Genomic DNA, 13,444 nt, shown 5'->3' with positions numbered 1-13,444 from the left:
AATTTTTTCCCAAATAAATTTTTATAATACGTCCCAGCGATTCGTATGACGTAATGCAACAGAGGCAATCTAACAGATGATCTTGTATAATCGCGATGAGACAAGAAGCGTGGGCGAGCCGCGTACGTGATGTTTATTTCTATTGTTCCACGCGAAGAGGAACGCGAAATGGTCCAGTCCACGACACGGCGTTGCCAAGACGTGATTCACTCCGAGGAAGTGCCGGGAGTGCACGCGCGTACACGTGCACCACGTCGGTGGTAATCCGACGTAAATCAACAAGTGTCATGCGCCTCGAGCGCGGACGCGCGAACCAACAGCGGTGTTTAGATGTCCTATAAATATTGTTTCTTCGATTGAAAACATCGTTATCTTAGTCCGCAGGCACGATCGAATAAATACTCCTCTTACAGACATTTTTTTCTAAATTTTTTTTTGTATTTCAATGTATAATAATTGTGAAAACGCACTGAAAGAAAAATTGGTTGCTACAACAATTTAGATAGTAAAATATGGCATAGCATTTTTAATCGGCTGCAGCAATCAGTTTTTGATTGTAGCAGCAAATTTTTACTTGTGTTAGTCTATCCGCAATATCAGTATATAATTTCGATTTTATTATCTATTTTACTATCTAAATTGAAATAGCAACCAATTTTTTCTTTCAGTGCACGATTATACATTATACATCTTTTAAGCCTTAAACACAAGGCAACAGCGATAAAAATAGGCAATAGGATGTTATAGAAATAAGCGATATATAATTGTCGCCTCTCGTTGCATAATGCTGCGAAAGAAATAAAATATTTCAACCAATCTAATTTTATATAAACTGTAGTATATTCTTCCATCCGCTCAAGGTTATAGCATATATAAATAGAATGAAAAATCTAGACGCTGATTGGTAGGCTATAAGGCGATAAATACAGAATTCCAACTTGTCGGAAATTTATCGCTATTGTTTCTTATTCCGTGTTTTTATGTGCACTGATATGCATTCCCTTATGTTGGATTCTTCTGTTTCTATCGCTGTTGCTTCGCATTGTTTAGGGCTTTAGTCTCAGTTTTTTATTTTCTGATTAACTTCTGATTAGGCTTAATCTTCTGAAGGCTAAAAATTGTATTTTTCTAGATATGGGTTAATCTTTAAAATGATGGTTTTGTAATGAGTAACTTTTAAAGTTATCTCTTATCATATTTGCATTATATGTAAAATCAGTTTTATCTATTGTATGTGTTATTGAATAAAGGTATATAATATATTTTCATACAACACAGAAGGTATATCAGTCATTGAAAATTACAAACGATTGGCAAATGATATCTCCAAATGACTCTGAAACCTCGCGAGAAAGTTTATTTTCTCTCGCTATGTTTCAATCTAGCCCATATCCTCGCGAAGTGGCATCCTTCGTAGATTCAATCGCGATAATCTTTATCTCCGGCGCGAGGATCGAGGCTCGCGCCGCTCTACCGCGCGACGGATCGCGCGAGTCGTCCTCGTGCTGGTCGCGCGTCGTGGCGTGTGCTCTCCTCTTCTCGCCTCTCGCCCGTGTTTCTCGGCGCGGTTTGGCGCGTCGTGTCGTGCCAGGGCACCGCGTGCAGGTGTGTTCTCGGTGAGCAAAGTGTCCCCTCCCGTGCGCGCGCGCGCGAGCGTACGCTCTTCGCTCGCAAGGAGGGCCCCCTCTCCTCCTCCTCGGCCCGGCAGGCGTTAAGCGGCACAGAACCTGTGCAGGCCCCAACAGGCCCCCCGATCTGTGGGAACGCTCCGGCCCGCGAGCTTCCCACGATACGCCACGGCTGCTGCTGGCTGGCCGTGCACGCGGGCTGCAGGGTTCAGCATACCGTGCCCCTCGGACCCCTCCGTCACCCAGCTGTGGGGCGCAGGACGACGGCGGCACGGGTGGGGCATCACGCGGCATATAAATAACGGGTTGTACCCCACCAGCGCTTCAGAACCGTCACGAATACGTACGGACTCAGACGCACTCTCGGCACTCCGAGAACAGCGAGACAGTACTATTCGAATAGAGAATAATATAAACGTCGAACGTTTTCGATTGTGCTTTCGATTTCGAACTATTTCCGATTTGGAGATATACATTAACAAGAGAGCACCACGGATTCCTCTAAATCCTTGATCGGTGATTCAGTCCGGAATCAACGCAAGACATCCGCAGAAGAATCCACTCTCACTGGACTCAGTTATTCCTTGTTTTGTGACCAGTGACAATATAAAGTGTGATCATGTCACCGCACACGGGTTACACGCCGGTCAGCGGCATGGAGTACGAGGAACCAGTGTCACGCACTTATCAATACCGCAAGGTGATGAAGCCGATGCTGGAGCGCAAGCGACGTGCCCGTATCAATCGTTGCTTGGACGAGCTGAAGGATCTGATGGTGACTGCACTGCAGGCCGAGGGTGAGAACGTGGCAAAGTTGGAAAAGGCAGACATCCTTGAGTTGACGGTGCGTCATCTTCACACGCTACGCGCCGCCAGGAGACTCACACTCACGCCGGAGAACAGCTACGCCGACCGATTCCGCGATGGCTTCACCCAGTGCGCCCAGGAGGTGTCAACTTTCCTGTCGACGCCGGTCGCTGCAGCGGTGCATCCCGCCGCGGGTGCTCAACTCATGCGACACCTCGGTGGCTGCCTTCGACGACTGGAGGGTCCAGCTGGTACCAAGCATGCACTGCCGACGGCAACCTCGGCAACTGCGACGAAGACGGCTCAAGCGCCGACGGGTCAGACAAACGTGCCCCAGAACGTGTACACTCCTCCGCAGAGCCCTGTCAGTGTCGCGAGCTCCTCCGGTGAGTCTTCGGAGTCTTCCAACGCAGTCTGGAGACCCTGGTGATAAGGCAATCAAACGACAAACACCATCCCGAGATATCCAGAACGGAGAATCAAGACGGACAATCCAAGAGACAATGACGATGGATCCTTCCGCTGATGGCATCGCGAGAAGAAAAACGACGAATCGCTGTCTTCCAAAAGAAACTTTTGCGAAGTCTCATTGAGAATTCTTTGAGAACTTTTATTTCTTTACGCGGTTTACTCGGTCGCATTGTACATAGGTGATTAAAGCTTTAAGTGACGTCTGTGATAGGGTTCCATTTTGTACCTGAGATGATTATTTTCTTGTAAAACATAGCGACTATTATATAGATGTTAACTTGTTATGTTTAAGAACTTTTTTCGACGTAAAGTCATCCGGCATCTCTGTTGAGATAGTCGGGTAGTATCATCATCATCAATAAACGTCTTGTTTCAATGATAAATGATATCGAATCACCACCCACAATATATTCCACATCCTTCTCTTCTTTATTAATCTTCTTATAATAACGGAATCATAGATATATGAAAAGGCTACATGACACAGCGAAAAGCGCTACTTCATTCAAAGAGTACATTCCTATTTATATGATAAAATTCAAATTTATAACTTCATATGACAAAATTTAATATACTTATTTGTGCAAATTATTGTAGATAAATTAAACGAAAAAATAAAGATAAAAGATCTATTGCAACTTTTTTAATGATTTAATAATGTAAACTAATGTTTACATTCAAGCTAATGATAATAGTGATAGAATTAATACATATATTTTAAATGTAAAAGAAGAAAAGATGAGATTGACATTTATTTTGATGATTCGTCAATTCAGTTATTTATTAATTTATTTAAGAAGCATTTTGTAGAATACATTACGCAAAAATAATTTGCATAATTTAACATAGTTATAGATTTTACTCGAGTCGAATGAATTTAATTAATCTTGTATTTTATATTATTAAATTTTGAAAGTAATCCAAATTGGATATTACAGTATATCGCAAATCGTATATTACAATTAAAAAATTTAATATTTGTGCAAATTATAAGTTAATTAAACGGAGGAAAAAGAAAAAAGTCTGTTAAAGCTGTTATTGATAATGGCAAAAGAGTCATTAAATATATTTCGAAGTATAAAAAGAAGGAAAAATTAATATTCACATCGATTCATTTCAATTAGGTATTTATTTATTAATTTATTTAAAAGCATTTAACAGCATATACAAAAATAATCCGCATAGTTTATAATTAGTAACAGTTCAATTGCTCGATTTGAACAGATTTAATTAATCATTCACTTCACTAATAAATTTTAATACACAATAATGATCGAGATTAAATATATCGCAGTAAATCGGATCATATTTCACGATTAAAATTCTTGCACTTTAAACGATTTTTTTAAAATAAAATAATTAAAATTTATATTTTATTCGTTAATTTTATTTAATCGTTTTTTTTCGTTATAACTGCATTTTTTTCCATACTAATTTATTTTTTGTTAGCTTGAATTTACTCTCAAAAATTTTATTATGCTACTAAGCTTCTTTTGAATATTTAATAATATAAGCTAGCTTTGAACTCTACATACTTCTCATTTGACAATTACATTTATCAACAAATATTCGGCATACTGCTTTCCCCGAGCTGATTTAGTCATACAAGATTTGGAGGTTCTTGCGACATTAGATTTTAATATTCGATTCTTCTACAGGTACGTTGATGAGATAGTTATAGTAGTACCAACAACAATGATAAATGCAACTTGACAAATTTAATCTACTCCATCCGAGATTACAATTTATACTTGAAGTGGGTCCCGATAGAATTAATTTTCTTGATACCACGATCATTATCTCTAACAATAAAATAAATAACAATAAAATAAATAACATAAAATTTGATTGGTATCAAAAACCAACATTTTCGGGAAAATATCTAAATTTTTTGTCTCAACATCCTCTTTCTTAAAAGAAGGGCATAATAATAGATTTATGCCCATTTTCACAAATGTAGATTAACTTTAATTTCGATTCAATTTACTCTTCGTTTTTTTTTAATTCTAAAAATTAGATAGACGTACCTGTAGATGTAAAAGTTAATTTACATTGATGGAAAATCGTAGATAGAACTCTCTTTTCATCGGATATAAAATTCCATAGAAAAAAATCTGGACCTTATCGTTAAAGTTCTTCTAGACAATGACTATCCTTTAAAATTCATATTTGACACCATATCTGAAAGAATGAAAAGTCTCATTAATAAAAAACACTACAAAATAAAAAAACAGACAATGAAAATGAAATAAAAAATTCTTGGTTCACCAATACCATTTAATGAATATAATTTTAACAAATTTAATCATATTACCAAAGATTTATATAAGAGACTTTCTTTCTTCAATATGAACAAACTCAATAATATTAATATAAAAGCTCATAAAGGTTTTAAAATTGTCTAGGAATGTACAAAATCAGGTGCAAAGATTGTAATACAGTCTATGTTAGTCACCCAGACAACTAAAAACTAGAATAACCAAACACGAAAGCCATATCAGAAGAAGCATAAAATCAGTAATAACTGATAGGTGCATAGGTTGCATTACAATCATGATTTTGATTGTATAATAATTCGAAATTTATCGCGCACATAGTACAGCGCCATAAGTACAATTCCCAATAGCCAAATTTATTATAAACTAGTTTTCTTACAATTCTTGATTCTAAATGTTAAACTTTTTACATATTTTATATTATTTATTTTATATATTGATCATGAAAATTTCCCATTTTTATCTGGAAAAATCAGGGAATTTTAAAATTCATTTTCTGTGGCAACTGTATAGAATAAAAAAAGTTATCTTTTTTATTCTGGAATATCTTATTTAGTTTATATATAAAATAAATCGAGTGTGTATGTGTTATATGATACATAAATATTCGCGAGATATAACTTTGGAATTTTTGCATTAAATGCATAATTCTTATAGGCGCAAAGCTTTATTATAAAATTACTGAGATTATAATGAAAAAGGTTGTCATTGAAAGAAAAAGCGAAAAATGTGTTTTATATTTCATTATATTTTCGTAACTTTTATGTCCATATCCAATTATAAAGGTACGATCTTGTCATTTCTTGTATCGTCAAAAAATCACGGAAGTTACGGTACAGGGGATGCAACAAGATTAAATCGCTTTAAATTGCATAGCACTGCAACGAAAACGCTACAGCAAGTCACCTTCGGCGCATGCAAAAGACTACAATGTTTGGCCGGCGGCTTTAATCGTGCCATGCGACATTGCAAGAAATCGAAAACCGCCTGTCACCTGCCGTAGCCGTCCGAGTACCATACCCGGAGGTGGCGAAACTGACACATGAATATTAATGTGTCTTATGCGACTTAATACGAGAGCTTTCTTGTATCCCAGTCTTAAAACACGATTTAATCAATTTCCTTCATTCTCCACGGGCGTCAAAAACACAATGTCTGTTTCGTACACACATTCCACAGGAAGAGCAATCTTACTCTCGCTTTTTTTATCAGTTTGACCCAAACCCCTCGTGAACTAATTTTAGAAATCTCTATTTTTTTTCTCCGATATTACTTAACATGCATCAGTCTAAAATGAATCGAATGATCTTCTTTTTCTATATGAATTGGAATCACGATCTATTTAAAAAGAAATATTTAAAAAGAAGAATAATCTGCAGAGCGCAAGTGGATGGATTGCTCCATAAGTCATCGATCAATCGCGGCGATCGATGGGCGCGACGCTTTCACACTTTTTCGAGTCTTCCGTTCTGGTTGTATTTTTAAAGCATAGCGTTAATTTGATTTTACGTAAGTAGGCCACGAAAGAAAATTAACTCTTTCTTCTCCGCGAGCCCCCTGTCTTACTTTCCGATTAATGCACTACCGTGTTCCGGCGACTGCACGATCGATAACGAGTATTTAATTGCCACATGGTGGCCGGCATATTTACTTAACATGCGTTTCGCGGCGGCGAATTAATTGACAGCTCTCGCTTTTTATATTTAACTGCCGCATGCGCACATCTGCATCCTGATGTCTATCATCACGCTTATCCATTTTACGATTTCTGCAGTATATTCTTCTACCTGTACCTTCCCGCAAACTTATCATTACAGGGAAAGTGTCGTAACTTTAGCTTTATGATTGTTAATAGTAATGAGATAAGAGTTAATGCTTGTAGATAATTTATTGTGGAATAAATATTTTCCTATCTTGGAGTATTCTTCTACTCGGAGTTCCTATCTTTTATCGTGTTTTACAGGCAATGTTTCATTCAAAGAATTTGTGAAATTATCATAATGAAAATGACACTTTTTTCTCCATTGAGGAGAAGACTAATTCTTCAAATTACTTTGCAAATAGAAAATTACAAATTTTAGGGAAAAAAATCCACGAATAAAAAATAAGACAACGAAGTTTCTAGGATAGATATAAATTACAGCAGTATTTTTTAAATTATCGCTAATCCACTGTCGTTTTAAAAATACCATTGTACGGCAAAATGTATCTATCATTTCACACGCGAACGGACATGTATCGACTTCTCATGCAATTCAAATGCAATGTGCAACAGACAAACACATTCTTCGCATGCGAATGATTACATTCGTAATTATTGGGATGTACAAGCCGCTGGTTGATTCACAAAGTTTAAATATAACGATAAACATAACATTGTGTTCAAATTATTAACAAAAATTATTTTTAATAAAATTAGCTAAAGCGTATTAAAAGAATTGAAAAACCAAAAGAAGCTACTAGAAAATTTTTTTATATTTTTATTTGTCTTTTAAATATAATAATAATAAAATGTATAAAAATAAATCGAATAAAAAGTAAGCATAAGATGCATCAAATTAAAATAGGATACATTAACGCAACACAAATGTTCTAATCATGTATGAAATATTGAAAATATATTTAGAAAATTGGGATGAACGTAGTTGCATAAGATTATGAAATGCAAATTGACGTTTGCCAGTAGTTCAAATTTCGACGATCTTTGAATTGACTTATAAGTTATTCGTAATGGTCTATCGAAATGTAAATTATTGCTACGATGTAAATATTCAATATTTATTTTTTCGCGATATTTAATCTTACGATTTCGCACAGCAAACTATGTTTTTTAAGATCGGTAAAAAGATATTATCTCCATGTTTTTATGTACATTTCTCGAAATATTTTTCTCACAAATTTCCATGTATGTTACAAGAAAATATTAATCCTGTTATCAATGAGAGTACGAAAAGTATTATCCATCATTATAATCTCTCGGTAATTGTAATAATTGCGAATTAATTGTTATGTTTCAGGTGTTTGTGGCCGTGTCGTCATAATGCTGGTAGTTGTTGGCGTTTGAACAATACAGATTGGTACGTATCTTTTCTTTTACAAAACTTCGTGATCGTGCATGCGCTATTTTCTAATACGTCTATTAAGATGCTTATTGCATGCATTGATATGATCGCGAAGCATCATTCGATCTAGGCAGATCATAATCTCACTCGCAGCCGCTGTTATACAGAAATTGCTTAGCGATGTAATTGCCAATGCGATAATAACATTTTATGGCTTTATGTTTTACAGCATTCAGTTTGTGACCTTCAATCTTTATGATTCTTATTATATATTGACGTTTTACTATGCGACTTTTTATTAAACCAAAGAAGGTCATAAGTTAAGGAATGTAAAACAGCTTATCCTTTTTTCTCAAGAAAAATATATTAACTTTTCAAATATTTTTATCAATACATAATGTCCAAAAATATCCAAAGTATATTTTATAAAAATTTTTGTAAAACATTCATATAATTCTCAAGAATAATATTACATTAAATTTTCATTAAATTTTTACATTAAATTTTCAAATCAATATTTTTGCCAAATACACAATGACCAAGAATACCTAAAATATAATTTGTAAGAATTTTTGTAATGTTTTTAAAAAAAAATACTACTAATTAATTAATTTTAAAAAAATCAAATTTGTAAATTAATATTTTTATAAAATATATGATAATCAAAAATATTCAAAGTATGTTTTGTAAGAATTTTTGTGATTTTTTTTTCCATAATAATTGATGTACAATAATTTTTAAAATTTTTTAAATCGACTAAAAAAATTTAAGTAATGGTAACATTGTGGAGTAACGTTGTTTATGTTGAGTGTTCTGCATTGTGGATTTAAACGGATTTGAGATAGAATGCAGCAATAAATTATGGAGAGAAAATTTTTTGACAAAATTTTTTGTTCAAGTTACGTGGCTGCCGGCGAAGTTAAATTTTAATCGAATTTTACGTATCTTGCTCTTTACTGCAACAAGTAAATTGATTTTTTATCTGCAATCTCAATTATGCCCTTAAAGTCTGAGAAAACTGATCACTCTTTGTAATCGCAGTGAAAATTTCCACAGGAAGCATCTCTTTATAACAATAATAAGGATATGATTGCAATATCTCGGTAACTAAGTCGACATATGTATAAATGAAGCTCAGCCAATCATAGCAAATTGTAGTTGTTGACAGGCCGTGACATGTTCATCTCTAACAATTTCGTTTCTTGGAGATGTTCGGTAGCGGTATTCTATACCGTATTAACGGTATTCATTGGTACCTTAATTGTTTAAAGACGTCCACATTACGACAACAGCAAATCGACATGATTCTACGATTACGAATTACGTAATTGCATCGATTCGCTGCTACCGTTATTTGAAACGAGATTGTTTAAGAATTAAAGAGATACCGATGTACAAATGTAAAGGATGTTGAATCACTCGAAGTGTCAGAGTTAAATTGCCGTGCGTCATGAATCCTTTGTTCCCCCCATGTGTTGCAGGCTATTTGAGATGGATGTAATCGTATATAATCAGCACGAAACTAGTAGCATTGCGAGCAGCACTGATGGCGCCGAGACTCAGTACGATGAGGAGAGCGTGCCTGACCTCGATATCGATGGAGATCTGCTGTCGATTGATGGTGACAAACAGAACAAACTGCCCTTCCGTAGAAGCCTGTTCGATAATGTGCCACCTTACATCGCCTTCCAGTTGTTTGATAGCAAGACTGGCTCAGCACTGCCATACGAAATAACGAGACATCTTAAGTGGCACTTGACTACGGTAACACCGATATTAGTGCGTCGCACCGTTGTGAATTCCGGTTATCGATTAATGAAGAAATGTCGGTATTGGTCCGGCACTTGGGGCAAGCACATGAAGTCCATTTCCTATAAGAGTTTGAAGGAATCGCAGAAGGTCAATCATTTTCCCGGCACTTTCCAGATCGGCCGAAAAGATCGGCTTTGGCGCAATCTTAGCCGGATGATGATGAAGTACGGCAAGCGGGAATTCGGCTTCGTGCCGCGCACCTATGTGCTACCTCAAGATATGCGTATGTTTCGTCAGGTATGGGAGAAAAACGGCGGCAAAGAGAAATGGATCATTAAACCGCCGGCGTCCGCTCGCGGTACTGGGATCCGCGTAGTCCACCGCTGGTCCCAAATACCAAAGAAACGCGCCGTCGTCGTGCAGCAATATCTGTCGCGGCCAATGCTAATACGAGGTGCCAAGTTCGATTTACGACTCTACGTGTTTGTCACCAGCTTTAATCCGCTTAAGGTTTACATATATCCAGATGGCCTTGTACGCTTCGCTTCCGTCAAGTACAACGACGACATTAACTACCTCAGCGATCGTTTCATGCATCTCACCAACTATAGCATCAACAAGACCAGCGCGACTTACACCAGCAACGACTCTGTGGATTCTAGCACCGGTCACAAGTGGATCCTGAAAACCCTGTGGTCCTATCTCGAGCAAGAAAACGTGAATGTTGTCAAGATATGGAAATCGATAAAGGACATTGTCATCAAGACGATGATAGCTGGCGAATCTTCTATCAACACTTTAACGAGGGCCAATACAACTTCGAGGTAAGATTTTTAAATTCGTTGAATTTGTTTTTTAATAAAATAAATTATTCTTTTATTGTTATGTATTTGGCGCTAACATTTTTTAGATTTTTACTACTGCAAAAATTAAATGACAAAAAAAAATTTAAATACGTTGTAAACAATTTCTTTTATAAGATTTTACGGTTAATAGAGAATGCTGGTTTTCCTATGCTGAAATGTAATTAATTTGTTCATGTAACTACTTTGCTCATATGTTCTACTCAGTATCTTTCTGATGTAATGTATTTTATTAAATCCTAAGGTATTGTTGCTATGAACTTTTTGGCATCGATATTATTCTGGATGAGAACCGAAAACCGTGGTTACTCGAGGTGAATATATCACCCTCTCTACAGTCTTCCTCGCCTCTCGACATCGCGGTCAAGGGGCCTCTCATTAGAAACCTCTTTAATATGGCCGGATACCAACTGCCCACATGCGTACCGGCGGAGGAAGCGGAGAAACTAGCCCAAAGATATCAGTTAGATCCGGTGTGCCAAGATTATAGACTGCATCGAGCTACCCTTAGCTACCAGGAACGTCATAAGCAATCCTTGTATGCGAATCTGAGAAATCGGGAGGACTATCTGGATGAAATAATCGATGATCTTACTCCCGATGATGTGAGACATTTGATTACGTATGAAGACGAGTTAACACAGTTGGGAAATTTTGAAAAGATTTTTCCTACTACCACCAGCCACCAATACTTGCAGTATTTTGATGTTCCAAGATACTACAATATGTTATTTGATGCGTGGGAGGCCAAGTACGGTGATAATCGGGAGGAGGGAATCTCCCGATTGCAAAAGCTGTGTAAGACCAAGTATCATTTAGAACAAGTTTTTTAGATTAGTGATGCGCAACCTGCGGTTCACGGGCTGCAAGCTGCTCACTGAATTTTTTGTGGTCTGCCGAATCATAGCTAAAAATATAAAATTATTTTTTATTTTATCCAAAATAATAGAAATAAATATTATGCAGCCCGCAAAATTTTACCTGTTTTTAAAAGTGATCCTTAAAGGAGGTTGCGCATCACTGTTTTAGATAGTAATCTTTTTCTTTTAATACGTCACTTTTCAACGATGGTACATCAAAGAAACGCAGAGCTGCGACGTCCCGTTATCGACGCCTTATCGTGTGGAATCCTTTTTGTTTCGCATGTTACGTGCGCTTTGTTGCATACGGGTAAACGTACCATTTCCATGTCCATTGGTTCAACAAGAACCAAATTCATTATGTGCCTTTTCCCACGGTTGTGCGAATTTACTTTATTGTAATGAAATTTGTCTTTAATAAACAATTTTTCATTAATTAGGCGCGGGATTATTAACACCGCATTATTAATTAACCAGTCCTTGCGAATTAATAATCCTTGGACTTCTTTTTCCTGTTTAAAAACAGATTTCTCAAACAAAAACTGTTTATCTAGGAAATAATAAATTTGCAATTATTTCAGAGATACAAGTTTATTTTTATGTTAGTACCAAAAAATGAAAATTATACAAAATTTACATTTAGACTGAAATTTAAAATTTGTTTCAAATTATAATTTGTGAATATTTTTGGTTTTAACTTGATATTTTACAAACAGGTTTTACAAGTGGAGATTCAAGATATCAAGCGCGTAAAGGTAAGCAAAAAGATTATTTGTTTATTTCTTTTTAACATGATGACTATGTTGTGAAAGATTGTTAAAGATACTCATAAAAACTTTGGACTCGCAAAATTCATTATTCATGAATTTAATAAAATACGGACGTTGCCCTGAATTTATTTCTTCAGTCAATTTAATGCATGTGCCGATATAGTACGAAAAGCTCATTATTGATAAAAACTTGTCTTAAATTCAATGGTAAAGAACAAATAAACATGACAGCCCCAAAGAAGGGAGACATTTGCACGAAATACCAACCACGGTGAATTGTTGACAAGTCATCGTACCGAGAACGCCGAGATGTTCGCCTGAATGTTGAACGCCTAATAGCGACTCTTACGATGGTTGTTCAACCGCAGCGATAATAAAAACTCAAAGCCGCCGATGAATCTCTTTGTTAATGTAGCGACCGTACGTAATTTTCAGCAACAAGAGCAAAGTTGCCTAACACCTGCTCTGATGGCACAGAAAAATGACTCCTCGCCTTATCTTCCCTTTGATTTATCGTCTAAATTCACAAAATTTTAGTTAATAAATAACACGTGTTTAAAAAACGATTTTAATAAAAATATAAAAAAAATTAGGGTCTTATGTCTATTTCTATTAATTTTAATTTATTTATCTTTTTTAATTCTTGAAATTAGACAAAAATAAAAAGTAAGTCAAACCGAGATTAAAGTTAATTTATATTAATAAAATAAACTTAAAATGTCACAAGTAATTAATATCGTCTACCAATTTAAATTAACTTGATCTCAGTGTAATTTATCTTTTTCAATTCTTAGAACTAAAAAAAGATAAAAAGTAAGTTAAATTGAGATTAAAATTAATTTTATTAATATAAATTAATAGTAACATCGGTTTAGTTTACTTTTTATCTTTTTCCAGAAAAAGATAAGAGTTAGAAAAAGATGAGTAAATTAAATTGGAGTTAAAGTTAATTTAT

The 13,444-nt window shown here is 35.5% G+C and overlaps 2 protein-coding genes across 2 annotated transcripts; both read left to right on the top strand.

Annotated features, from left to right (window-relative positions):
- Nucleotides 1-2,247: 2,247 nt before the first annotated feature.
- LOC105622838 (enhancer of split mbeta protein-like) lies at nt 2,248-2,865 on the top strand. The gene has a single exon (XM_012204249.1). It carries the CDS (start codon nt 2,248-2,250, stop codon nt 2,863-2,865), a length of 618 nt encoding a protein of 205 aa, XP_012059639.1.
- Nucleotides 2,866-7,693: 4,828 nt separating this feature from the next.
- On the top strand, nt 7,694-12,157 carry LOC105622882 (tubulin polyglutamylase TTLL4-like). The gene is made up of 4 exons (XM_012204291.1): nt 7,694-7,719; nt 8,200-8,259; nt 9,726-10,820; nt 11,104-12,157. The coding sequence occupies exons 1-4, from the start codon at nt 7,694-7,696 to the stop codon at nt 11,690-11,692; spliced, it is 1,770 nt and encodes a 589-aa protein (XP_012059681.1). The 3' UTR covers nt 11,693-12,157.
- Nucleotides 12,158-13,444: the final 1,287 nt, after the last annotated feature.

Source organism: Atta cephalotes (assembly GCF_000143395.1).
Source record: "Atta cephalotes unplaced genomic scaffold scaffold00049, whole genome shotgun sequence".
NCBI lineage: Eukaryota > Metazoa > Arthropoda > Insecta > Hymenoptera > Formicidae > Atta > Atta cephalotes.
This window is presented reverse-complemented; position numbering and strand designations above follow the sequence as displayed.

Coding starts and splice junctions, on each gene's coding strand:
- LOC105622838 (XM_012204249.1), top strand. CDS start 2,248: ATGTCACCGCACACGGGTTACACGCCGGTCAGCGGCATGGAGTACGAG.
- LOC105622882 (XM_012204291.1), top strand. CDS start 7,694: ATGTATAAAAATAAATCGAATAAAAA. Junction 7,720..8,199: donor AAAAATAAATCGAATAAAAA/GTAAGCATAAGA, acceptor GTTATGTTTCAG/GTGTTTGTGGCCGTGTCGTC. Junction 8,260..9,725: donor CGTTTGAACAATACAGATTG/GTACGTATCTTT, acceptor CATGTGTTGCAG/GCTATTTGAGATGGATGTAA.